The sequence below is a fragment of the Apiospora aurea genome (genome assembly GCF_038362705.1).
Source record: "Apiospora aurea strain CBS 24483 chromosome Unknown utg000003l_segment0_segment0, whole genome shotgun sequence".
Taxonomy (NCBI): Eukaryota; Fungi; Ascomycota; class Sordariomycetes; order Amphisphaeriales; family Apiosporaceae; genus Apiospora; species Apiospora aurea.
In genome coordinates, this window is record NW_027117390.1 from 1,313,158 (window position 1) to 1,338,750 (window position 25,593).

Consider the following 25,593-nt stretch of genomic DNA (forward strand, 5'->3'; position numbering starts at 1 on the left):
GTAAGACCAAGGGCATCTATTCCCTCTCCAAATGAGTTTTTAAAATCCTATCTCTAAACAGAACAGAACGGGTATATTTCCTAGGCGCCCAACACGCGCAACACTGCTCTCCTCCGGTATTAGTAGACCCCTACCCCTCGGATCCAGGTATCTTCCGTCTCCCATTCCTGCGTTTGAATCGCGACAGCTCATACACGTACTCACACATCATTCCATTTCGTGGTATTCGGGCCTCCCGCTGCCCATCTCGTGCCGCTGCACCCCGCCGAGCTCCGACGTGGTGTCCTGCGGCGAAGACAGCGGGTGCTGCTTCGCGGAACCGTCGTGGTAGGGGCTGTATGGTGGTTGTTGTTGTACGCCAGTGCCGTAGTAGGTCGAGGCCCCGTCCTGCTGCGCCATGCCGGGCGGCGCCTGGCCCGGCGGACTGTATGCGCCGCCTGCTGCTGCTGCTGCTACCGCCGCCGCCGCTTCGCTGTTTCTCGCGCGCTTCTTGCGGTACCACGCCAGCGCAAAGATGCCCGCGATCAGACCCATGCCGCACATCGCACCGACCACGATCCCCGCAATCGCGCCGCCGGACAGCGACGACGACGAGGTCTTGTTGGAGTCCGAGTCCGCATCTCCTACCGAGGTGGGCGTCGCGCTCGCTGTCGAGGAGGTCGCGGACGATGTGGGCGCGACGCAGGCGACGGTCGAGACGGTCTTGGCGAAGTGGTAGCCCGTCGGCAGGTTGCGGACGCCGGCCGCGGTGCAGCCGACGGCGTCGACTTTGCCGCGGTAGAAGCCGTTGTCGCCCGGCTGGCAGCACCAGCCGCCGTTCTTGAGGGTGCCGTCGCCGCCCCAGAGGGTCCAGGTCGGGTCCGGGCACTGTTTGTCATGTGAAATGAGAAACCGTCAGTCCGCTTATCTTCGGCTTATTTTTCTCCTTCGTCTCTCGCTCTCTCTCTCTCATACACACAACACACTCTCAAAAACATGACGCGCCGACCAAAACTGATTACACCCTCCTACGCCCGGTGGCTGGGAAGTTGCTTGCTTACCTTGGGGTTTGCTTGCGCCGGCGTCCTGCAGTCTTCACCTTCCTTGCAACACCAGTTGCCTCCGAAATCGCCCTCGCCTGTACAAGTTAGGCCGTTCGGGCAGCAGCGCAGTTGGATGCCGTTGCCGCAGTTGATGGGCGCGTTGATGGGGCAGAACTGGGCGTCCAGCCGGAGCGACCAGCCGCCCTCGTAGGTGCACACATTGGCGGACTCGGCCACGGCGGCGAGGAGAAGGAGGCGGAGGAGGCGGGAGGAGGATGTTTTGAACATGGCGGACGGATACGTTTGCTGTGATTGGTAGGAGGCGGCGGGCGGCAGCAGCAGCAGCAGCAGCAGTAGTCCAAGATGGTTCCAGTGGCTGCGCCCACGACGGCTGACTACCACACCAGGGACTGACACTGGCGATCGATTCCGCTCGCTCACTGGTCGTCAAGAACGACCACAAAGATTAGATGAGAATGTTATCGTCAAAAAGATGGAAACGGGAATTTGGAAACAGAAAGTTAGGTAGGACCCATGATGCTGACTTCTAGTGCAGAAAAGTACCCGGGCCCCCGCAGTTTAAAAACAGACAAAGAAGCACCAGCAAGTGAGGCGATGCAACACCGGCCCAGCCTGCCCAGGATGCCGCTGCTGCGGGTGTCGCACTGGGCGCTGGGTTGGGCCTATCACGGTCGATCTCCGGGAGATGATTGGGAGGTTCTCAGGATCCTCAGGATGCCAGGACGACCAGGGCGACCGATCTCCACCAGCAATAACTTGCCAGTCTTGGAGTCGGAGGAGTCGGTGAAGTCGGTACTTGGTGTGACTTGATGGATTTGGCAGAAAGAAGCTCTACTACTAGGCCGTTTACGGTCCTTTTCCCAGTCTTGCTCTAGTCCGGGTGGAGATTCGGGTGGCCGCCAAGCCATGCTATACTCAGCTGCAGCCTTCCTAGGCTTAGCTGCATGGGTCATTTGCGATTCGGCCAGGTACTAAAAGGAGCCGTTCCGAGCCCTCCAATTTCGAGAAAATTACCTTCAACCACTCCCTTCAAACAGCAAGGAATGAGGTAGGGCTGAGCAGGAATACTTGCGTGGGTCTGTCGACACTTAAGCTAACTATTGAGCAGTTGTGTTTTTATCTTGGTACTAGGTTTTTCCTCTTCCCATAAATCAGAAGCCCTCTGCATACATAAGCAACCTGAAACCAAACCGCCTACCTCCTTACCTAACGACTTGAGATCTGCGGTTAAGCGGCAAGCGCTGACATGCTTTAGTGCTGACATCGTGGATGCGATCTCCCGCCAATGAGCTCATCCGGCTACCGCCCCCAAGACCGACCCGCCCGTATTTATAGCTTTGAATACGGCGCCATGGGTTGCACCGCCACACGTGCCCAGTCAGCCAGCAAAGTTTGACAGCATGTATGCAGCCTTCGGCCTCGACAAAAATAGCCAACAGCAAAGAGTGGCTGGGCTCTTATTCCTTATCCTGCATTGACTTGAGCACAGCATCTCAAGTGGCAAGGTGATCGGACGAGACGAGAGCACAGGCTCTGTTCGTTTGAACACCATCTGTCGATTCGACTTTCACATCCGCTTAGAGCCCGTTATGGAGTGTTTAAATTTGAATATATTAGAATGGGTCGTCTTTCCGAACGGAAGGTATGTTTCACCCGCGTCATTCTCGGACCCAGCTGGGTATATACGCCTTGCTTGGCCGTGAGGCTCTGGGTCGTCATGGGGTATATTCCCATCACCTCGTCATCGACGCCCTATATATGGGGAGGTCCCTTTTTTTTCTTAAAAAAATACTATTCTTTCGTCCGGGATATTTGTGTTCCCAGTTGTTTAGTTATACAAAAACAGTTTGTCTCTTAGTTGACAATGTGCTGTGTACCGGTAAAAAAGGGGGAAGCAGAGGAGGAGGAGGGGCTGGAAATCACGAACTATCCGACTCCACCGACACGCAGGGCCCCAGCTCCCGCTGCGAGCTCCCCTGGCTCGCCCGGCGGAGGCCCTCGATCTCGTCGATCTTGGTGTGCACGACCTCGGTGACGGTCGTCTTCTGGATCCCCTGCAGCCCCGCAAAGTCGTGCGCGTTGGTGCCGGACTCGGCGCGGACGTGCGGGCCCGCGGCGGCGGCGCTGCTGCTGGCGCCGCCCGAGCCGCGGTGCTGGTCGTCGCACCGGCTCTCGAGCTCGAAGTGCGAGTGGCAGTCGGCGCCGTACGCGCCGCGCAGCCCGGACCGCACGCCGCCCATGAAGCTCTTGGACTTGTCGCGGTGCGCGCCGCTGCGCGTGCCCTTGGCGTAGCCGCTGGGGTCCTGCCCGCTCGTGCCGCGGCCGCTGCTGCTGCCGTCGGTGCTGCGCACCACCTTGCGGATCAGGTCCGCCATGGTCATCTCGATGTAGAGCTTGCACAGGTAGGCGAAGGACTGGAAGTTGAGGTAGACGGACGTGTTGGGGAGCCACATCAGGCCGATGAAGATCACCTAGTGGTTGCGAGCTGTCAGCCAGGTCCGTGGTAGGGGGAATTGGGGGGTTTCTGGTGGATGGGGCAGGGGGAAACACGTACATCGAGGGAGATGTTGATTACCACCAGGGCCAAGTTACCGGACAACAGTTTGTCGTACTTGGTGAGGCCGTTGGCGATGAGCCGGTCCTTGACCAGACGGATGAAGCAGATGTTCAGGCTCAAGTCGATGAGGAGGAACAGGCACTTCTCAATGGGATCCCAAATTCGGTTGACTGTCGAGTTTTCGCAGTTCGTGTCAGCTGGACCACTCACGTAGGAGCAGGGTAGTAGTGGATGATAAGGGGGCTTGCATACCGTTGATGAAGGATTGCGAGATCTGCAACCTCGCTGGGATCCAGATGATGAAGACGCTGACGTTGATGGCGGTCATGAGAGCGGCGGTTCCCCATTTGAGTCTAGTAGTTGTCAGTTGCTATCATATGAGCCAGCATTGGTTGGGCCGGCGTGTCAAAGTGTGCGCTTACTTTGTTGCATCCCATCGTACCATCATTAGTAGAGATAATCGGTTGATGATGATTTGAACGAGGAGCTGAGTCTGCATATCGATTGTGAGAACCTTGGGCAGAGTTTCAGTGCTCGTGCACAGTAAAGCATACCTGAGCCACCCAGACGATTACTAGACGAAGCGTGTTAGTGACTGGTGCAAACAGGTAGAGGGATACGGGCAATGCAACTTACAGATTCCCAAGAATAACCAAAAACTGGCAAGAAAAAGGAATGTTAGTATTGAACGAATTCTTCTACTCTCAGCCAACTCGGAGTTGCGATGAAGCATCCTACCTTGGGACAATCGTCCCCCACATGTAAAACCAGTTGATGAAACCTAGGGCGATGCTGGCAGCCCAGTGTAGCCAGATCACTATCGGAGGAAGGGTGAGTCAGTTTCACGCTATACACGTTGCGAGGGGACGCGCAGGCGTTTGTAAATAAAAAGCAGTAGCTCTCTCAGCAACACAGAGGCTGTTGTTGTTGGTGGTGTTGGACGTACTGATAGCGTAGGTGGTGATGGTCCTGTGCCGCTTCCACATTCTGGACGTCTGTTGCATCGCCTTGGCAGCGGCGAAGATGGCGCTTCCAAGCGACAATCCCAGGAAGACCGACGCTGTGTTCATCGTTGACGGGATAACCTGTGGGACTGGGTCTCAGTATGCTCATCGGGTAATAGATCGGTCTCGAGGGTGCGTGTTCGCCAATATCGTACCTCCTGCTCTTCGAACCACTCGGGCACCAGAAACCCCTTGCTGGTTTGGTTGTACAGCGCCATGTTGACGGCTGTATCGATCCCCTATTACTCCTCGGATGTCGTATAGACGATGGGGTGCAGGTCCGCTGCTCCGTTTCGGTGGTGGACGACGGGTGCCTCGTTGGCGCCCTGGTATAACTCGAGTTTTCCAGTAGCAAAACGATGACAGAAACGGAAGCGAAACCAGGAGGGCGAAGGGTCGGGCAGGAACAAGAGGAAATAAAGTTCAGTTATAGTCGTAGTCTTGCAGTATGCTGAACTCTACATGTGGGCATACCGTTTCGCTGATACAATGAGACCAGCCCCATCTCGATCGGTGCCTGGGCCTCACGGCGGGCAAAGTCGGACCAATAGGGAGCAACCCAACGAGAGGGACCTGCACGACTAGATGGTAGATGTCTGCTAGTGGCAAGCAAGCAATGCACACCCCTGATCGACAAGCCGTCCAGTTCTAGGATATAGGGGCCTTGATAGCTGACTCGCAGCTTTCAGGTTAGCTAGCATGGGCACTAAGAAGATGGCCATTCATCAACCATAGGGCTAGGCTGTGACTTGGGCAAGTCAATAATTTCGTTCGTATAATAACATTAAATGCAATGCATGGCCTTTGCCTACAGATGAGGAATGGTCTGGCGAGGAGTGACTTGTGTACTTCTTTCTTTCTTCCCGAACTTTCTTATTCAGCGTTATATCAACGGGCTGCGCATGAATCTCCTGTGTACCCGTTTGTCTTACGCTGCCGTGCATCCGACCACCTTCTGTGAAGTGTGGTCGTGATCCGCAGCGGCGTCGTGTAACCATTTCCACGGCGCCGGCAGACCGGTTCAGGTACGACGAAGCTAATGCAGCAATAGTGGTTCATCTCTCCTGCAGATCAGATTGGGGAGGCTCCTCAGTCCCATGTTAACATCACGCAGAGAGAAATTTCCATCATTGGCAAGTCATATAATAACTAGAAGCCAAGACCGGCCCCGGCTGTCCGTCATCCAGTGGGACCCAGCCTTTCAGCCCGGGCTGTGTTGTGATGACTGTGCATGACTAGCACGCAACCTCCATAGGGAATAGCCCGGTAGTGGATTAGGAGGCCCGGGGCCAACGCCAACGCCAACGCCAACGTCCTCTTTCTGGGCATCGAGCACAGGCTAAATAACGGTCGCCCATGTTGTACTGGCCATTTGGCCGGTTTGCTGGGCAGCTCATCAAGAGAAGCCCCGATACACGACTTAGGACCGAGGCGCAATCAAGCAAGTTAGCTGTGCCGTGTCGGCGCTAATCGTGGAGTGATAGCAGGAAACTGGAGCCAGATCAGAGGTGGGCCGAAAGGGAAGCAAACGATACTCCCCTATATACAGGGCATGAGATCTGTACGCAAGTCCAACCTGGAGGTCGTAATAGGATACAAGCACGTGTACGTATTCTTTATTGTAGTTTTAAGTTCTTCTATGCATGAATGCCCATACCATGCCAAGCTGGCTGTCGCCAAGTTGCTAGAGCCTTGGTTGGACAGTGTTGGCCTCCGTACTTACTCACCAACGATGCGTATTTGGGGACTAACAAAACGGGGCGCCGAAACTAGACACGCGCCGCTCAAACCTTATGTCCTCCAAATGCGCCCCTCGACAAAGCATGAAGTCGTCTACATACTCTCATTTTGTATGACTTGTGGCAGCCCTAGAGGGCGATGCCGGACTACCTGCAAGTCTCTGCCCCTTCCAACGTCTCCCAGCCTGTCGCTGATTACAAGTGACTAGGAAACAGTGTGTCACCGAATACGCCATTCTCCTTTTTGGAATCCTATAAAGCAAGCTTGTAGTTTGTGAATAATGCCATCCTCGCAGTGTTTCTCCTCATGCTTGGGGCATTGAACTGACGTCGAGACGCTCCAGCGAGATCGATCTGCGATGAAGATCTTTCACGGGGAAAGAAAAAGGGAGACCATCGGCGGGACACAGATCGTATCTCGCCGAGATTGAAAACCTGTGCGCTTCGGCGCTTTTCTTAACGTTACCTACCACCTCACTATGCTAGGGTGGGCTTCCTCAGCTATCGAGCTTACTAACATCTAGGGGATGGACTAAACACCCGGACTCCATAATACTGTCAACGGACCAAGGGGTGGGCATCCGCTGAGAGCCAAGGGCCTAGAGACCCAAACACTCGGGGACCTGGGCTTGGATTTTGGGGCCAATCATACGACAGGTTCGACATTTTCCGTCATCTGTCGCGGCACAGAGAGACTACGCAGCACCTGCCTTTGACGAGATCCGGTGACCCGCCACTAACTTCAGGGACCGGCTTTTTGATAACTCGCCACCTGGCCAATGTAGCGCTCTCTCTTGGATTGGTCTGGGATACGAACGAGTAGCAGCCCATTGAAAGGGGGTTGATCCCCATCTCCCGTGCGCACAGACTAGTCTCTTCCCACTTGTTTCGGGATTGTGTCCGATATCAGGGCTGGGATAAGGCGTAGCAGGAGGTCAAGGGTTCCCTTCCCCAGACCCTTCCTCCGGCACAAGTAGCCGCTGCCGCGCTAGGTATGGGAGAACACTACGATGCCTTACCAGAAAGCGGAGTGCGTGCAGCTTTGCCACTATCGATTCTCTTTACTTTATCAGCCCTGGCTTCCCTCCTTTGCAATGTTCTCGGCCGCTCGGTGCGATGTGACTCGATATTTAAGCGGTTGACAGCAATTTTAAGGGCACACACCTTCATTGGCTGCTTGTCAGAATCTTTGCCGGCTCGAATATGCAATGCATATTTGACAGGAGGAAGGCGAATGGCTTGATACTATTGTCAAAACCAGAGCCGGAGAAACATCTCCAACCCGCTATGACTTGTTGGTACATAGAGGACTTGATCGTGTGCCAGAAATGAATCCAACGCATTATCCCCATTCCCAATATTTTATTATATCACGTGTAGCTACTGAGAGCCTAGCCCTATGGAAAGGGCCGTCTGGCAAGGGTCCGGCAATCTCTACACGGTTCGTACCATATATTGACATTACATGAAGCTAGGTACAGACAAGAAAAATTGTCATTATAAGTTGAACGGGATACACTTCGAGATAGATGATACCAGGCAAGCAGTCCTCGAAGAATTCCGTTAGCAGCACGTTCCGAATTTGTCGTTAGTAAATGAGCCGCGCCAACGAGTCAAGACGTCTTCGGGAACTACCCCCACGGTCCTTGACCGAGGCGTTCAGTGAAACCGCGTATCATTACCGGGCTTCGAGAAAGTTGGTCTTGATACTAGAAATCGTACGATATCTTCTGCTCACTTCAGCCCTACCGACTGCGCTAAGCTGATCCCATATTTAAGACGTGTTTACTCTAGTTAGCTAGCTTTTAGCTTATCGGCCGACGCACGCACCTCTTTAACTAGCTGATTTAAAGCTTATTTAAATTTTATTTAAAATAAAAATTAACCTTTTAAGAGATCGAGCGTATATTAAAGGTTAAGCGTAAGTAATATTATATTTATTAATTTTAATATACGTTAATTTAAAGATCGAGCGCGGATAATATTATATTTACTTTTATAATAATTTTTATAACCTATAATACTTAAAGTACTTCTTATAATACCTTTTATAATACCTTTTATAATACTTTTTATAACGCTTTTTACGCTTTATAAAGCTTTATAAAGTAATCGAAAAGTTAGATTAATTAATTTAAGGTTAATTATTTTAAATAATTAAAATTTATTAATAACGTGGTTTACCACTACGCGACGCATATTACTTGGCAACGCACCTTTTTCACTTCTCGACCCTTTTATATAAATTAATTTAACCACAACGCTTAAAATTAATTAAAACTATTCGCTATCCGATTCTTCGCTTGATTCTATATTTTTTTATATGTTCGCGTATTGTAACCTGTTTCGCCGCAGATACTATAACGTTTTTTACCGGTCGCCCTCCGCTTCGACGAACCCTTATTTTTATTTTTATTGGGCGCTGAACGCTTTTTTTTTACCTTTTTGTTCTATAGCTGTTAAAATTTCTTAATAGTAAGGGCTTTTTTAAGCTAGACTCGCGATTTTTTAGTTCTCCGGCGTTTAAAAAGTGTTAAATTAGCCTTTTTTAATATATGTATTTTATCGCGTATAAAGGTTATTTTATGGGTTATTTTAGTTATACCCTTCGCTATTTAGTTTACCGTATTTAAAATCGGTGTCGGAGAGCTTTTTTAATAGGTAGACACCTTTTTTTAATATAAGTAGAGTGTTTAGTTATTTATTAAGGGTTAAACGGCGTTTAAGGGTCGTAGGTACTGGCCGTCCTTAAACAGGATAGGTTAAGTGTAGGCGTTCGGAGACGTATATTTAGTTTATTAATTACTTCGTTAGGGTTATAAGGTACTAAATTAAATACGCTAAATCTAGATTTAATATTAATTTCCGTAAAAATAGTAAAATACGCGGCTTTAAAGGCAATAAAGAACTCGAGTTTAGTAATATAGTTTATAAAAGCCTTAATAAATAGCTCGATTTTTTTCGAATAAATACGTTTTAAAGGCGAATAAAGTATTATATTAAGAGGTTAAAGTAAGTATAATAAATAGGGAGGTATATTAATAGTAATAATATCGTTATTTTAGTAGTATATTTCGAATTCGGCCGAAATATAGCTCTTATAGCCGTCGAGAATTAAAAGGCGGTAGTAACCTTTCGTTTACGATCTAATATATTTATCGAAGTGTTTAATTTAGTTTAGGCTTATTTCGTTATTAATCCAGCTATTAGAAGTCGGTTTAATTATTTAATTGCCCGGTAAATCGGTTTCGCGGAATTAGTTTGCGAGGTAATATTAACTTTAAACGATTAAAAACGGCGGAATGTATTAGCTTTACGAATTAATATATTTAATCGCCGTTGTTTATTCCCGATTATTAAGCTAAACCGATTTCGTTTTTTTACGCCGCTCGGCGCGTATTACGACGAATATTAACCTAATTATATTTATTATAAAGCCGGTCTCGTCGAAATTTTAAATATTTTCGTCGACGATCCCGTATTTTGCTTTTATATTTACGATTAGCGTAAACTAGGCAGAAATAACTTTAAAATTCTCGTAAAGAGCCCTTTAATAATCGTACCGACGATTTATTTTAGTTTTTAAATTTAGGTTACGGTTAATAAAACGCTTAACCTAATATTTACCGACGCGGTCGCCGCCGCGCGACGCGGTAAAGAAATTAGTTATATTTTTATATTAGCGAGATCGGGAGGCATTTTTCGGATATCTAGATTAATTATATGTTTACGAAGTACCTCTTTTTTAATTGGATTTATTTTACGTCGTTTTAATCGAATTTCGCGTTTTAAAGTTCGGCCGTAAATTCGATAGCGTAAAATTAATTCGGGTATATTATAAACTTTTATTATTACTTTTTAACTTATTTAATTCGGTCCGTTTCGTATCGCTTAAATTATTAAAACTATTCGATTTTTTAGGATTAATTAAGCATTATAATTGTGGAAGTATTACGCGTTAAAGTTTAATTATATTAGAATTAAATTAAGGTGCGTCGCCAAGTAATATACGTCGCGTAGTGGTAAACCACGTTATAATTAAATATAATTAACCGGTCTCGAAATAAAAAAACGAAATAACGATTAGCTAGCGTTTTTTTATTTTTAATTAAAAGATCGAAATAAATATATTATTAAATTTTCAGTTAATATATATAAAAAAAGGGCCGTTATTAAACGTATATTTTTAACCCTTTTTAAGGGAACGTACGCGGCTTAAAAGTTTAATTAATTAATTAAAGTAAACACGCCCTTAAAGTTTAAAGGATAATTATTAAGGATAATAATAGTAAAATTAGTAATATTAATAGCATAGATATAAGGACTATGCTATCGGGCGAGGGGGAAAAGGAGCTTTTCTTTTTCTTCTTTTTCTCTCCTTCTATATCTAAATATACACCAAACAGGACGAGATTACGGCGCGGCGCTCGGTCAAAAGGAAAAAGCCTCGAACCCATCTTACGAGCAACAGCAAGAGGTAAGTTCTCAGTGGTGGGCAACGAAGAGGGAGCCACTCACTACATTGCGATGTGGGTGCGAGATCCCTATCATAGGCCACACAGCTTCAGTCACCCGATGAATCTCATGCAAGACGAAATATCCCCTTCGCTAAGCCTTGCAAGCGAGAGTGCTTTGACGGATTACAACCTGGAACCGGTGAGCGTCTCCGGCGAACCGGGATGGTTCCACTCGAGTCCAGTCCAGGGTTCGGGATGCAACGTAACTTAACCGGCATGGAGTGGATTCTCGCGGAAAACCCGCCACACACACCTTGACTACATCCCATCCACTTGGAAAAGCTTGCACATGCGTTCAATTTATCGAACGTCGGTCGGACCCGACATTGGAACCCAGTACCGGTCGGCTCCCATAACTGCACGTGGGGGCAGTCGATGGATAACGTGCCAAGTGCTGGACCATAAGCGAGATGCGAGAGTCTGGACGAACCCGAGTGGTGCTGCAAGAAGTGAGATATCCCTGCAAGACCTCACCGCACTCACGGCTTCTCACGTAAGAAGAAGGCGCTCGATGACGGAGAAAAGGGATTTACCATGCGTTCTTCTCGCAAGGACTTGATGCGGGTGGTGTTACTGCGATTGGCCAGATACGTCTAGGTGAACAATTCGTTTCTGTAAATCTTCAATCGTAAGCTGATACCACCACCATGTGCAAGGCCAGTGCATCGATAAGAAGAGTTTGTACTACTCACATGCGCCATTTTCATTCCGGACTTCCGTACGCCTTCCAGCTTCTTTATAGGGTCGCTCGCGTCCTTGCAGGAGGTTGCAGCCTGCATATGGGATGATGCATGCGTTCTGCAAACCACATAACCGCAGCTTGCATGCAGCATGCCTTGGCTAAATACGGATCTCGAGAATCTAGAAGCATAGCTCCTCCATCCACCCAGGAACCCACGAAAACTGCCCCCTCTCCAACACGACATCAGATCGAGCGAGGCTGACCACTCCAGGGGAGCAACCGGCCACCATGATCAAGGGAGGGTTGTATTGGAACCCGCTACTCGCCTCCCACCGCTGGGTTCACCTTCTATTGGATCGGACCGAGTGGCATGATCTTACCACGTGGGGGTGGTTCTGACACTACTACGCTGTGCTCTAATTCGACCGTGAAGGCGGGCTTTCGAAGACAGCGAATGGTCGACCCTGAAGCTGTTACTGGTACGAGATGTGGCGCGGAGACCCGGGTCACGATGCCGCTGCATCACGCACTCTGCCTCCAGGGAGCGCATTGCAATGGAGTTGAGGCGGACCGTGATGCCGACCTCCCAAGGTCTTTGAAATAGAAGGTGCCAACGTCAGCAGATGCTCCTGAAGGATATATAGGTACCTGGGAGTATGTGCACCTTAGCCTTCAAGTTGTAGCTATCCATATTCACTCTCATCTGGCTTATGTCGAAACTTCTCGGATATCCATTGACCAACATCAGCAGCCATGTCTTCTGTCATAAACTCCCTCCTCGTAGCCCTTCTCCTCTCATCCAATGGCGCAAATGCCCTGCCCTCCCATGGACCTTCTTCCCTGAAGGTCCGAGCTGTCGAAGGTGAGACAGTACCTAACAGCTGGATCATCAGATACAAGAACGGTGCCGGAGACGATACCATTAAGGCCAGCCAGGCCAAGACATCAAGCTTGCTCAAGAAGCGGCGCCTCCGTACCGAGGCCCGCAGTTCTGATCTGACCGAGCCCCGACACTTCAACGTGACGGGCTTCTTTGGGACGCACATCCACGGAGACGAGGACGCTGTGCACGAACTTGCGGCGGATCCCGCGATCGACTACATCTCTCCGGATGGTAAATGAGCTGCCCCCAGTTCATGAAGTGTCCCGCGAGAAAGGGGTAGAAGCAGCTAACCTCCCAAACAGGTCTTGCCCAACTTGCCGCTACGGCAACTCAGCAGAACGCGCAGCCCGGACTCCACCGCATCTCACATGCTAAGCCTCCTTCTTCGCCTCCATACCAGTTCGTATACGACGACTCTGATGGAGCAGGGATCACTGTCTATGTAAGTAACTACCAGATCCGAAAACTCACAAGGTTTACTGACTTCGTTTCTCAGGTCATCGACACTGGCATCTTCATCAACCACCCTGACTTTACGGGCCGTGCGCGATACGGCCATAACTCTTACTACCCTGATGTAAGACTCTCTTGCCTTGATCAGTACTGGGACGTACTGACGCGTGACTGTTTCTCCATAGAACGACCCCGAGGATAACCTAGGCCATGGGTGCGTCAGGCCCTCGATATTCCCAATTACGACAAGCAAGATTTTCGAATGCATACTGATAGGTTATGTGTAATCTAGAAGCAACGTTGCCGGTATCTTAGCCGGTGACAAGTTCGGAGTCGCCAAGAAAGCACAGCTGGTAGCCGTGAAGGCCTGCGATTTTCGAGGATGCCCAGTCTCGACACTTCTCGACAGTATGCAGTGGACACATGATGTAAGCTATTGGCACTCCTATCAACACCTTGACGAGCTCTTCACGAGCATCGCACTAACACATCAGACAGGACGCAGAGGCGAACGGTCGACTGTCTACCTCCATCGTCAACTTATCGGTCGGCTGGATCTACGACCAGTCCCTGAACGACATGGTCGAAGCGCTTGTCGCCTCCGGGATCCCCATGTTCGTCGCCGCAGGAAACGATAATGTGAGCCATCTCTCCACTTGCAACCCCCACATCGGGCGTCTGACACCGATATCTCGTACGTAGGACGACGTGGCGAACCACTCCCCGGCCTCGGCTCCCAACGCCATCACAGTCGGGGCCATCAGCGCGTTTAATGACTCCAAGGCGGACTTTTCCAACTACGGCGCGGGCGTCGACATCTTCGCGCCCGGGGTCGACATTCTCGGGCTCTCCTATAACCAGACGGGCGCCAACGACCCGTTCCCGACAGAGCAAAACAACGGGACCAGCCAAGGTAAGTACTGTTTTGAGACTAGACCGGGGGGGATAGTCCGCTGACATGCGTCTTTACTACAGCCACGCCTCATGTCGCTGGCATCGCGGCATACCTAATGGCCAAGGAGGGCCTGACGACGCCAGCGGAAGTGCGGGCGCGGCTCATCCAGCTGGCATCTGCGACAGGAGCTACAGTGAGTTTCCATATGCACCCGTCCCTCAGCCATATCCGAGGTGGCTGCTGACTCTTCGGCGTAGGTGAAACAAAACGTTGGAAGTACGACCAGTCTGATAGCCAACAATGGCTACTTGTGAGAGCTCCGTGGGGTAGGGGAAACGTGCGGTGTGCCTGCAGCTTCTGGTAGATCATGTAACGGTTATGCAGTGAGTATATCAAGGGGTTTCTCATTTCACTTCAGAACATATACAGATAACGGGAAACAAAGTGATATTTGAACGAAATATATCCATATTAGAGAACATGGTTGTTAAAATATCGAAGAAACCAACCCCTATCCTGTAACCAGACCAAGCTAGCTGTTTCACATCAAATCAGAGTTAGGAAGTCCAGTTCTTCCTCGTTATCCGGCCAAAGCTCGCCGTCCATCATGCCATCGAAAAATGCGGGCGCTACAAATTGATATTCGCTCCTTGACCGCCTCAATACCACTGGGTTTGCGGATCCTGCTAGGAGCCAAAGCTGGTCTCCCTCTTGGCAAGTACGGTAGGTCCGTCCAAGGTAGCCACTGCTTGTGACCAAAAAGGCCCAGTTGGCGAGCCTATTGACACACCACTGTGTGAGTTGAATAGGGCTCTCAAGGTTTCTCTGTTCGGATTCGAGGTAGCCGATAATGATATTCGAGGGCGACTGCTGGCTGCTCTCAAACAGGGCAGGGTTGTGCCGCCGTGCGCTATCACGAATCTCGACCGGTGACAACTTGCTGCAGTTCGGGTATAGCATCAGGTCCCACCAACTGGAGCAGTCTTCATTTCCAAACAACGAGAGGGTGATGGCTCGTTGCGCTGCTCTCCTGAGTGACTCTGAATTTCCATAGGCCGTTTGTTCGGGACTTTTTAGCATCTCAGTACAGCTTTGACACCAGGTTTGGCACACTGGTATGAAGTCGCGGAATTGTTCAAGGAAGAAGATGTCGCTGGACGAGGTATGCACAGTTGCACAGACATTTCTGGATAGGAGAAAGTCGACACGTTTCCCCTTGACAGCTAATTTCCCTGGAAGTCTCTCATGGTCTATGACGGCTTCAGAAGTGCTGCTCACACGTTGGAAATAATCCAGGCTTCCATGGACCCTGCCGTTAGGGTGGAGGCTGTTTGTTGGATCGGTTAGCCGCGGAAGTAAGACGTAATTCGGAACCCATGTTGGTAAGTCGTCCCCTGGTAGCTCTGATGTTATCAAATCCAATTGCTTCCTGGATGTTATATAAGCCCGGGTGAACTCTTCTAGTACACTCTCGGCGGTTTTGCTGTAGTCTGGCTCGGGTATTTCAATACCTATCTTGCCGATTATTGCATATTACACGCCATATAATTTGTCATGATTCAAGGTCGACTCTTGAAATTTCAATGGCAGAAAGAATTGAAGCTCAGCTTTGGATGATCTGGTTCCAGAATAGAGCTTGCCCGCAAGCCAGTCGTATCCTGGCTTCCTATAAACAAAGAAGGACGCCAGGCTCCTGAGAAGGATAGCGGGACTGGTATGGATGTGGCCAAAAAGCCTAAATTTCTTCAGAAAGTACTGCAAGTGGTTCCATTTCATCTGAAGCCGGCCCCATACCAAAGTGCATTCTTTGGCAAAAGCAAACTCCTAGAGTATTTCAGCAAAGATAGCGATAGTATATTATTTGCAACTGTAGCGCAAAAGTACCGGTTGAGAGTTTCCAGAGGAGACTCAGAAGAACAATCAGACACTTACTTGAATTGTTCACATTCTAACGAACCAGGGGCTGTTGATCAACGGATGGAAACATGATTGTCTAGTATATAGCGATATTACTGCGAGTTTATCAGGAAAAAAAAAAGAAATAAGAACCAAGAATCCCGATTTATACTCACAAATAATGCTCCACAGTTTGTATATCGGTTTAAGTCGGTCTGTGTGATACCCAAGCTTCAAAAGTCGATTAGTATTGGCCGTTAGACCTGTGCTGTTCGGCCCAAGCCAGATGAGAACTCGTGAAGCATTTTGGTACAACAGGCCCATCTGCTTGACCTGATGATTCCGCTCCTGTATGCTGTCCGAAGTTTTTCGTTGGTCGATACAAATGGAGTCGATCCATAGTGTGCGAACGCGAAGGCGGCGTCGCAGGTAGATGATGGCATCGTAGCAATTGGGGGTGATAAGGAGCTCGCGTCCGTTACAACTTATCGGACGGTCGCCTTCGAGTGCGCCCCACACATACGACAAGGCTTCGTATTTGTCGCGCGCCTTGTCGATGGTCATCTGCCGGATGCGGCACTCGACCGGGGCGTCCCACTTTCGGGCGGGCAAGAGATCCAGGAGTCGGATGGAGTCTGGCGACTCGAGACGTTCATGGCGGTAGGGCTGCATCATGGTTCAAACCAAGAAGCCTAGCAGACCAAAGTTCGTCGCTAGCGACAATGAAACGAGACGAGACGTGCGAATTGATTTTGAGGCGTCAGCAGCGGCTGAAGTGCCGGCGCAAGTCACATGATCAAGATCTTGATGCCGACGAGTAACCGGCATTCACGTGACGACACAGAGCCCAAGAACGTCCAGACTCGCCAAGCCCCGACTCAGGAACAACCGACGAGGGGACGTTCGATACTGAAGCCGAATCCGAAACTTGGACAATTGACAATGTGGCCGAACGTCACGAGGCTTTCCAGGTTGATGACTGATGGATGAGAAATCGCGCGGTCGATGGCGAAACTGGGGACCTTGAGCGGGGATACGAGCGGCCGCTAAGCCGAAACCAATACCCGGACGGGGGCACGGGGAGACGATCCAGTGGGTACGGCATCGGATGCTGGCATGGTCTCCCCCGCATCAGGCCCAGTTTTAGATGTCCTGGTGCCTGGGATAATGCAGCCCGAGCCGGTCGCGGCCAGAAGAATGCCAGTGTTTACATATCTTCCAACAGTTCCCCAACGGTTCCAGGGTTCGTCCATGACACCCACATTCGGTTCCTGTTGCTAGTAGCCCCCCCCCCAATGCTGCGGGTGCAGGGGGTCCCGTCTCCATAACGGGGGGAAGCGGGGAAAGAGCATGACCTCGCGGGCTGCAGGAAGGATGTAGGGAGCAAATCTATTGCCGGCTGACGAATGTCTTGAGTGAGGCATGGAACGGCATAAATTAGATTGGTTATCGTCCATCGGAGTTTCGTGTCTGTATTACCTCTGCCTCCGAACATAGTAGACTAGATCGACTTTTCTTCTTGCTTCCAACTGCGTAAGCTTCGTGCTTTCTTTTTCTAGCGCATCCGACATGAAGGCCGCAGTGGGCTCGCTCCTTTCCACATTGAGCAATGGCTCCCAGTCCAATACCCAACATCCCCGGCTCCAACCTCGCCCAATTGCGTTGAAAGATGTGCCGATAGAAAACCAGCGGCCTATGAAGGTCCGCGTCATCGGTGCCGGCTACTCGGGCATCTACTTGGGCATTCGCATACCGCAGCGGCTGCGCAATATCGAGCTCAAGATCTACGACAAGAACGAGGGGGTCGGGGGCACCTGGTTCGTCAACCGGTATCCTGGTAGGTCAAAAACGACTGATGCCGGGAGCGTGCACAGAAACTGCCGCTAACCACGTCGGATTGGAGGCTGCGCCTGCGATGTACCGTCACATAGCTACCAGTACTCTTTCGACCCCAACCCGGACTGGTCCAACCTGTACGCCCCACAGCGCGAGATCTGCGCCTACCTCCGGCGTATGGCCACCAAGTACGGAGTTATGCGGTTTGTGAAGCTCTCGCACGAGGTGGAGAGCTGCCGGTGGGATGAGGGAACAAAGAAATGGTATGTCTCAAGTTACCTCCTCCCCAAACGGGGGGATCTGCGCTAACTGACTCATTTCTACCATATAGGCATCTCAAGGTTCGAGAATTGGCGACCGGCAATGTGGTAGACGACGATGCCGACGTGGTCATAGCTGCTAAGGGGAACCTAAGCGATCCGGCATGGCCCAACATCCCCGGGCTGGAAGACTTTGAGGGCGAGGTAATGCACTCGGCACGCTGGAAAGAAGAGTGAGTAAGGTCTTCGCGATGTTCATTAGGTCACCTATTGACATCTCGCGACAGCTACGACTTCACGAACAAGCGGATAGGAGTAATAGGAAACGGCTCCAGCGCCATCCAGATCGTCCCGAAGCTGCAAAAGGTAGAAGGCACACAGCTCTCCTGCTTCGTGAGGAGCAAGACTTGGATCACAAATCCATTCGGTGATGGTATGTCTTATCGCACATTCACCATGCATATCACAAGATGTCGGAAGCTAACACCCTGGGCAGCGGCAATGGTCAAATTGGGATTGGATCCCAAAGAGCTGGGCTGTGAGTAACCCCTGCATCATCTTACCTACTTCATGGAACTGACCAATGCAGTCTCACAAGAGCAAAGGGAAGAATTTGCGAACAACCCGGAAAAGTTCTATGCATTCCGGAAGGTCATAGAAGATGACGGGAATACGAGTACGTGCTCGCCCCCTGAGCCCCTGAGCCCCTGAAACGCCGGGAGGGAGAGACACTAATATGCCTAAAGTCCACGAGGTCTCGTTCCGCGACTCGGCCATGCAGCGCGAAGCCCTCGAGCTGTTCCGGACCGCCATGCGGGAGCGGCTCGCGCCCAAGCCCGAGATCGCCGACTTCCTGATCCCGAGCTTCGCTATCGGGTGCCGGCGCACGACGCCTGGGCCAGGATACCTGGAGGCCCTCGTGGAGCCCAACGTGGACTTCATCACAGACGGAATCACGTCCATCAACGCCAAGGGAGTCAAGGTGAAAGCGCGCCCCGGCACCAACGAGACCGAAGGACGCCAAGTCGACGTCGACTGCCTCGTCTGCGCGACCGGCTTCCACGCATCCTCGGCCCCGCCCTTCCCGATCCAGGGCCGCGGCGGCCAGACCCTCAGCGAGCGCTTCGACCCGCACCCGGAAGCGTACCTGTCGGTCGCGGTCGACGGGTTCCCCAACCTCTTCTTCATGCTGGGGCCCAACTCGGCCATCGGGTCGGGCTCGCTGACGCGCATCCTCGAGGCCGAGGGCGACTACGTCGTCAAGTGCCTGCGCAAGCTGCAGCGCGAGGACTACGCCAGCATGAGCGTCCGGGCCGACCGCGTCGCGGACTGGTCCGCGTACTGCGCCGCGTACTTCCGGGACACGGTCTACACCGACCCGTGCAACTCGTGGTACCGCAGCGGGGACCGGATCACGGGGCTGTGGCCGGGCAGTACGCTGCATGCGCTCGAGGCGATGCGGGCGCCGCGGTGGGAGGACTATGAGTTTGAGCATATCGAGGGTGGGGAGGTCAATGGTATGAAGTGGCTGGGCAATGGGTGGAGCGTCACGCAGCTCAAGAAGGAGGAGCCGGGTTCGGAGGAGCTGCAGGGGGATCCGTCGTGGTATTTGGAGCCGAGGTTCTTGGATGTGCCGGTCGAGGGCGCGCCGGAGGAGGATCCGGAGTTCAAGCTCCGGCCGTTCTACGGGTGAGATGGATACAATTCGGCAGATATTGGACGCACTATTACTACTTGGAGAATCTCCTATTCCGCATTTGCCAGGGTAGCAACCGAAGAAAGACGTGTTCCTATAGTCCGAGGAACCCGAGCAAGTTAGACGCCAAGCTCCGTCCCTAGCTCCCTAGCGAACCGTGCCTCGCTCGGTTCCATGGCCAAGCGCGGCAACGTCTCCACGTTAATGATGAGTCTCTCGTCCTCGAACGCTCCGCGAACTATGGCCGGGCCTGGCGTACTCGTGAAAAGGACTTTGACCGAAGCACCCGCGGCGGCAGTCGTGCCGTTGGCTAGCTGCAGGAGACATAACAGCACGGGCTCGGCCGCGGCCCAGTGCGCTTGTCGCTCGTACAGATTGACGCCGTCTATGGGGCAGAAGAGCGTCACTGTTCGTGGCAGGGCACGTACCAGCCATTCGAGGAGCTGCATAAGGCGGCCACTGTTGTTGGCCCGCAACTCCTCCAGCAGGGCGGGCAGATCGAATGTCCGTGATAGCGCTTGCATGTCCAAACCACCGCGATAGGATCTAAGCAACTGGGCGACCAGGCTCGCCAGCATCATGTTGCTGTCGCCTCGCAGATGTCGGCCGCAAAACCACTGGATGGAGAGGAAGCGGTCATTCGCGGCCAAGACCTGCGCCATGTTCGTGCAGAAGAGGGACAGCGGCGAGGCATCGGCGATGGTCCGAGGCAGCGGGGCTTCCCATTGGACGAGCAGCTTGGAAGAGGAGGCGGATACGACCCAGTTCGCGAAGAGCTGTTGCTGGACGATCTGCTCGGCTTGGAGACGTGGGGATGGCAGGAAATCGCTCTTCTTGCTGAAAATGAGATCCATATCGTTCAAGTCGGTTTCCGACATCTCCAACATCTCCCGAAGGTCGTTCTGACTGATATAGGACGTTGGGGTGGGAGCCGGGAGAGGAACCGGACCAGACGCCTGAACAATGGCTGGGGCCGGTAAGGCGGGCGGCGGCCAGGGGCTGGATAACGCTGGGGATACGGAACGCAACCACGAGTTCTCTACCACGAGATGTCTGATAACTGCCTGACTTTCACGACCTTGCTCCATAAGGACGCCCATCTGGGCGTCCATCTTTCTGGTGTGTTCAGCCAATAGACCTTCGATGCTGTTGAACCCACCAACCACTGTGTTTTGGATCGTCCCCATAATCTCCAACCCTTGTTTGGAGTCTATGCTCGACGATTAGCAGTCGGTAGGCTCATCAGTAGGACGATACGGGAGGCTTACAAAGGTGAACCTCATGCATGTGTGACTTTGAGGCTTCCTTTAGAAGCTTTTCACTCTCTGTATTAATGTCTGTGAGACTCTCGACTAGTTGCTTTTCGTACTCGCCTCTCATCACAACTGCCTTTCCACCTCGGAAGACTGATGTCATACGACCGTGGTGTGAGTTCCATATCTTCGTTCGAAGGACACGAGATGTTGCTGAGATTTACAGTCATTGCTAATGTAGAAACCAACTGTCCGGTCAACGGCCTTCAGTGTCGTAACTGTAAGCTCGAGCGAGGCCTTGTAGATGTTTGGGTCTTTGCTGTACATCTATCCCAGAAATAGCTCCACGTCAGAGAAGATAGGGATCAGAGCCTCGAACCCGTCTCCGTCGAAGGTCTCGGTTACCTGTTTGCGGACGGCAGCCGCTTGCTTGGCCGCCTTTGTAGTCCATTCTTAGTAATCAAAGGTCTTCAAGGTACACAAATTCAACGCCCCCCCCAGCAGCTACCAACCACAACTGCAAAGTGTAGGAAAACGGGATCCACTCACATCTAGCAAAATCCCCACCGCACCAAGCAAAGGGGTCAAAAAAGGGGTCATCCGGGGCCATTTTAGAAGCCATCGCGGTGATTCCTTGGAGAGGAGCCACTGCATTATCGGCAGCTTTACGCTTAATTTTTCGAAACCAGCCGACGGGGCCCCCTTGGTTGTGATATTCGTTGCGAGCACGCTCCAGGATCGCGTACATAGCTTCCTAATCACTAGCTTGGTGGATGCTGAAGTGATCCGGGCGCCTTTTATGTACGTCTACTGCTGATCGGAACATGGTCATCGCTTCGGAGAACATAGTGTCCCAGAACCTCATGGCCCGGAGAGTGGTATACTCGGGTCTAGGAGGCGGTTGGGTTACTGATAGGAGGTTGGCGCTTCCGACTGCGAGGGTAAAGGCTGTGTAAGGCCTGGGGACGGTCCGCGGAAATATGCGTAGTAATATCATACCCCAGTTAACCGAATGTGCATCTCGTACGACGTTCATTGGCCAAACCACCACACCCCTTTCTGCTGGAATGTCACTAGTTAGGCAGGCTGGCGCATATTCTGGGAGAGCACATCAGGCTGGGTTCCTCTACTTCAGCTCCATGCCCTGCTGCGGCCGGCGTTTGCGGGGAGGTAATCTGGTACCAGGCGCGCCCCCATGCCCACGAACTTTGGAACAGCTTTGACTTCATGGGCAGATGGGCCTGGTTTTGAGCAGCTTACCGTCTTTGTTACCTTCTAAGCTGAACACAATCTCGTCACATCCAGAACAACCAGTCTCGCAATGGGGTCAGGGACTCCGGGGGTTGATGCAGCCCAACCTCAGATTGACTTTGCCAGTCAATATGCTGGAACTTGCCAAACCGACGTCGCTGAAGATGCGGCTCCGAGGACCCAGCTTCACATGAGCGCCGAGAGCATTGGGGGCGATACCAATGCATCCCAATCCAGAAGAACTGCTACCCAGTCGAGCACCAAGGATGCTGAGACACAGTGTCCAAATTGATATCGAGTTCAAGGAAAGCGAAGAAGGTGCTGATGAACCAAGCCCTGCGATGAAAATGTATAGGGAAATGGAAGCATTCTTGTTGAAACATCGAAAGGAGTGGGAAGCAAAGAACAAGCACCGGTTAAATGCTCGTGTACGTATTTGCGATGACCGACCACGACCTAACGAGCGAGGTCTCGATAAAGGCGGACCGTGGACCTTCGATTGGGACTATTATACTATCCCGGAGTACAAGCGGCCAAACCCATTCGAACTTACCAATGAGCTCGGGGCCTTCCCATATCCCTCTAGTATTATAGACGAGAAAGATGACTTCGACCTGGCTATCGATTATGGTGCCGCCAGGAACCGCCTTCGAAAGAACTTTGAATGGGACGTAGATCGCCTCTACCTGCTTGAAGAGATGGCAATCAGAAAGAGAAAGCAAGAGGCGGACGCAAGGGAGAGGGCAGACTTGGAGAAGAATGGGAAGCCTGACGCTACCACGAGCGATGCGGCTAAAGGAGGGGCTGGCAGCAACGACCCAGCTGAAAGGACGGCCCCTATCTTGAAGCTTAACTATGCTCAGTGGTTCAAGTTCCGACGTCTGTCAAACACAGAGGAAAGCGAGTCATACTTGATAGATGTGCTGGTTGGCGACCCCACCGTCGAGGACGACTTGAGCTCGTCGAAATTCGCACATCGGATCCGCAGATTTCAGAGGCCAGGCCACTCAGACCTTGGTCAGGCCATGGTGTTGGGTCAGGCACCGCTCCCTGAAAGGATCAGAATACACTCAGGTGTCCTTAAGACGATTCTCTCCAGCATGTTTCCGACAACGCCCTCCAGTCTCGTCGATTTGAGCACTTTTGTGTTCGTCAGGCCTTTCAAGGGCCTTTTTCATTGTTATGATGATATAAGGTCACTTGTCGAGAAATTGGAAGAAAAGTTCTCGAGCAAACAGGGAGTCGATCTCCCCCGTCAAGGACGACACGGAACCCGAACGAGATGTCCATGCCGGTAATACCGAGCAACGTGAAGGGCACGTGGAACAGGTAGAGGGGAAGGTTCATGGTGCTTCTCACGCTCCAGAAACGGAGGGAGGCTTAGACCGCCCCCAAGCTCCACCCGCAGAGCTAGACGAAGACGTCCCAGACGGCGACGAAGAGACCCAGGAAGAAGCCCACAAGACCGATGACCCCGACGACCCGAACCAATCCCAAGAAGCACTGCAGCATCTCAGAACCCTTCTCGAGTTCATGGATTCCGAAATGGCCGCCAAAAGAGAGTATCTCCAGAAGACTGAGTGCAAGAAGGTATTTTTCGCAGATCTTTGGTACCTATTTCGACCTGGCGACGAGGTTATTGGTCGGGATGGAAAGCAAGCTTATCGGGTTATTCACGTTCGCAGCCTACGACACCGAAAAGGCCAGCTTTGGGATGCCTGGCGGTGGTATAACTCTCAAGATACCGAGAAAAAGAAGAAGAAACCGGGCCCTTTCAGTGTCACCTGTGTCTACATCGATTTTGATGGGGCCAGCATTGGTCCAGTGTCCAAAACGTTTGATTTCAAACAGTTCGACGGAGGAATGGAGATGACCTCTTTGCCAGTGTATCCATTACGTCTGGACCCCTTGAAACAGACAGACGTAATCGACAATGACTGGAGGAAGTTGGAGACGTTAGCTCCTGAGAAGCGCTATCGACAGCATCTTGTCAAACGGGGAGCCAAGTTCCTTACCGTGCTTGGGATAAAGCCGATGTACTACGCGGGACCGACATTAGGAGTACGTGATGATATTGGGAGTCGAGTTGTCATTGACTTCGAGACGGCGTTTTCGGCTGAAGATGCGAAAGAAAAGGAGTGGCAACCAAGTCTTGAAATGCTGATTGGAAATCCTGTGGCAGAAGAAGAGGAAGAGGAAGAGTTCAATCCTATCTGAACCGGAGACTGCTGCAGGCTGGATGCAGTCTATGATGACAACTACATCGACGACAAACAGAGGTCGCGCTATGTCAATAGCCTCCTTCCCAGTTCTGGCGGCCCGAATACTCAGCCATCTATTTCGGTGTTCCCGCAACTCCTGAAGGATCTTAAAGACAGCGAGAATAAGGCAGTTTATGCTATTTCGGATGATGAATTGGTCATCATGTCACACAGGGTCTTTGGGTTTGTCCTTCGCCACCGTCAATGGGGTAAGTAATTACATACGTTTGGTATACCTTATCAGATGACATGGTCCAGGCTGACTCAAATTTGCAGCGGAACTTGACATAGGTTTAGTCTTTCTTCGAGTTCTTGAGTACTATGCCGGGGTTCTCTTTTTGACCACAAACCGAGTCGGCGATTTTGATGAGGCCTTCACCTCACGCATACACATCAGTCTCTACTACCCCGAGCTAAACTGTGACAAGACCATCAAGGTGTTCAACATCAACATCAAGATGATCGAGGAACGCTTCAGAGACAAGGGACGCAATACCGTGATTGACGACATCAAGGCTTTTGCTGAGGCCCACTACAGTGCGAACGAAGAGGCACGGTGGAAGGGGCGCCAGATCCGCAACGCCTGCCAGACTGCACTAGCCCTGGCCGAGTTCGAAGCCCAGGGCAATAGCCATACCGCCTTTCTGAAACCCGACGCCGTGGTCCATCTCAAAGTGGCACATTTTGAGACCGTCCAAAAGGCATACCTTGATTTCGACAAGTACATGAATAAGCTCTACGGTTCTAACACGGGTACACGAGCACAGGAGGGAAAGGTGCGGGCTATCTTGGACCCGATCAATGAGAACACACCCAAGACGACAACCGGTTCTGGCGCCGTAGGGGACAGAAAGGAAGCTTTCCGCAACGCAGCTCGTGCGAAGGCCGAGCCGCATCAAGAACCTGCAGCACCAGCAACACAGCCTGCCCTACCACAGCCCCAATCCCCGGTTCCAGGACAATTCAGCGGGACGTCGGGGGCAGTTCCCCCGCGGGGCCTCAGAGTCATCAAGGGCAGTGGCCAGGGCCTCAGGGGCGTCAATATACGGGAGGAACCGGGCAGTGAAGACGACATCAAAGCGATACGTATGTACCTTGAATAATGTGTCAGGCATATTCAGCACGCGCTCCGACGGCTCCTGGGCATGATTGTTGACGCACCTGATAACGGGGCAGTGGTCACTTTCACGGAAACTTCCGAGCTGCCCGGGGCCACACATGCAGACAGGGATCTCTTCCGAGCCTTTGGCTTACCAATCATCATGAACTCCAAAAGATTCCAACTCCTACCACCTGCCAGCGTTGGAACCGCCTCCACGAGGTATCCTTCAATGATCCAGGCCTGGTAAACCAACCTCGTCGCGCTT

At 51.7% G+C, this 25,593-nt stretch overlaps 8 protein-coding genes across 8 annotated transcripts; 4 read left to right on the plus strand and 4 right to left on the minus strand.

Annotated features, from left to right (window-relative positions):
* Positions 1 to 207: 207 nt before the first annotated feature.
* PG986_004262 (uncharacterized protein) lies at positions 208 to 1,310 on the minus strand (the record flags this gene model as incomplete). Its single annotated transcript, XM_066840484.1, has 2 exons — positions 208 to 867; positions 1,041 to 1,310. The coding sequence occupies 2 exons, from the start codon at positions 1,308 to 1,310 to the stop codon at positions 208 to 210; spliced, it is 930 nt and encodes a 309-aa protein (XP_066703111.1).
* A 1,652-nt stretch (positions 1,311 to 2,962) lies between these two features.
* Positions 2,963 to 4,822, minus strand: PG986_004263 (uncharacterized protein; the record flags this gene model as incomplete). Its single annotated transcript, XM_066840485.1, has 9 exons — positions 2,963 to 3,514; positions 3,598 to 3,770; positions 3,811 to 3,953; positions 4,023 to 4,114; positions 4,155 to 4,174; positions 4,237 to 4,259; positions 4,339 to 4,417; positions 4,547 to 4,685; positions 4,760 to 4,822. The coding sequence occupies 9 exons, from the start codon at positions 4,820 to 4,822 to the stop codon at positions 2,963 to 2,965; spliced, it is 1,284 nt and encodes a 427-aa protein (XP_066703112.1).
* Positions 4,823 to 12,295: 7,473 nt separating this feature from the next.
* PG986_004264 (uncharacterized protein) lies at positions 12,296 to 14,087 on the plus strand (the record flags this gene model as incomplete). The annotated part of the gene is made up of 9 exons (XM_066840486.1): positions 12,296 to 12,656; positions 12,728 to 12,867; positions 12,922 to 13,002; positions 13,064 to 13,092; positions 13,171 to 13,306; positions 13,377 to 13,517; positions 13,581 to 13,791; positions 13,854 to 13,966; positions 14,031 to 14,087. 9 exons carry the CDS (start codon positions 12,296 to 12,298, stop codon positions 14,085 to 14,087), a joined length of 1,269 nt encoding a protein of 422 aa, XP_066703113.1.
* Positions 14,088 to 14,319: 232 nt separating this feature from the next.
* Positions 14,320 to 16,344, minus strand: PG986_004265 (HET domain-containing protein; the record flags this gene model as incomplete). Its single annotated transcript, XM_066840487.1, has 2 exons — positions 14,320 to 14,926; positions 16,193 to 16,344. 2 exons carry the CDS (start codon positions 16,342 to 16,344, stop codon positions 14,320 to 14,322), a joined length of 759 nt encoding a protein of 252 aa, XP_066703114.1.
* Positions 16,345 to 17,238: 894 nt separating this feature from the next.
* Positions 17,239 to 19,458, plus strand: PG986_004266 (monooxygenase-like protein; the record flags this gene model as incomplete). The annotated part of the gene is made up of 7 exons (XM_066840488.1): positions 17,239 to 17,506; positions 17,573 to 17,768; positions 17,837 to 17,998; positions 18,053 to 18,198; positions 18,262 to 18,303; positions 18,355 to 18,441; positions 18,512 to 19,458. The coding sequence occupies 7 exons, from the start codon at positions 17,239 to 17,241 to the stop codon at positions 19,456 to 19,458; spliced, it is 1,848 nt and encodes a 615-aa protein (XP_066703115.1).
* Positions 19,459 to 19,580: 122 nt separating this feature from the next.
* PG986_004267 (uncharacterized protein) lies at positions 19,581 to 21,462 on the minus strand (the record flags this gene model as incomplete). The annotated part of the gene is made up of 3 exons (XM_066840489.1): positions 19,581 to 20,671; positions 20,730 to 20,927; positions 21,264 to 21,462. 3 exons carry the CDS (start codon positions 21,460 to 21,462, stop codon positions 19,581 to 19,583), a joined length of 1,488 nt encoding a protein of 495 aa, XP_066703116.1.
* A 769-nt stretch (positions 21,463 to 22,231) lies between these two features.
* On the plus strand, positions 22,232 to 24,182 carry PG986_004268 (uncharacterized protein; the record flags this gene model as incomplete). Its single annotated transcript, XM_066840490.1, has 2 exons — positions 22,232 to 23,112; positions 23,204 to 24,182. 2 exons carry the CDS (start codon positions 22,232 to 22,234, stop codon positions 24,180 to 24,182), a joined length of 1,860 nt encoding a protein of 619 aa, XP_066703117.1.
* Positions 24,183 to 24,389: 207 nt separating this feature from the next.
* PG986_004269 (uncharacterized protein) lies at positions 24,390 to 25,329 on the plus strand (the record flags this gene model as incomplete). The annotated part of the gene is made up of 2 exons (XM_066840491.1): positions 24,390 to 24,435; positions 24,503 to 25,329. 2 exons carry the CDS (start codon positions 24,390 to 24,392, stop codon positions 25,327 to 25,329), a joined length of 873 nt encoding a protein of 290 aa, XP_066703118.1.
* Between the last annotated feature and the right edge of the window lie 264 nt (positions 25,330 to 25,593).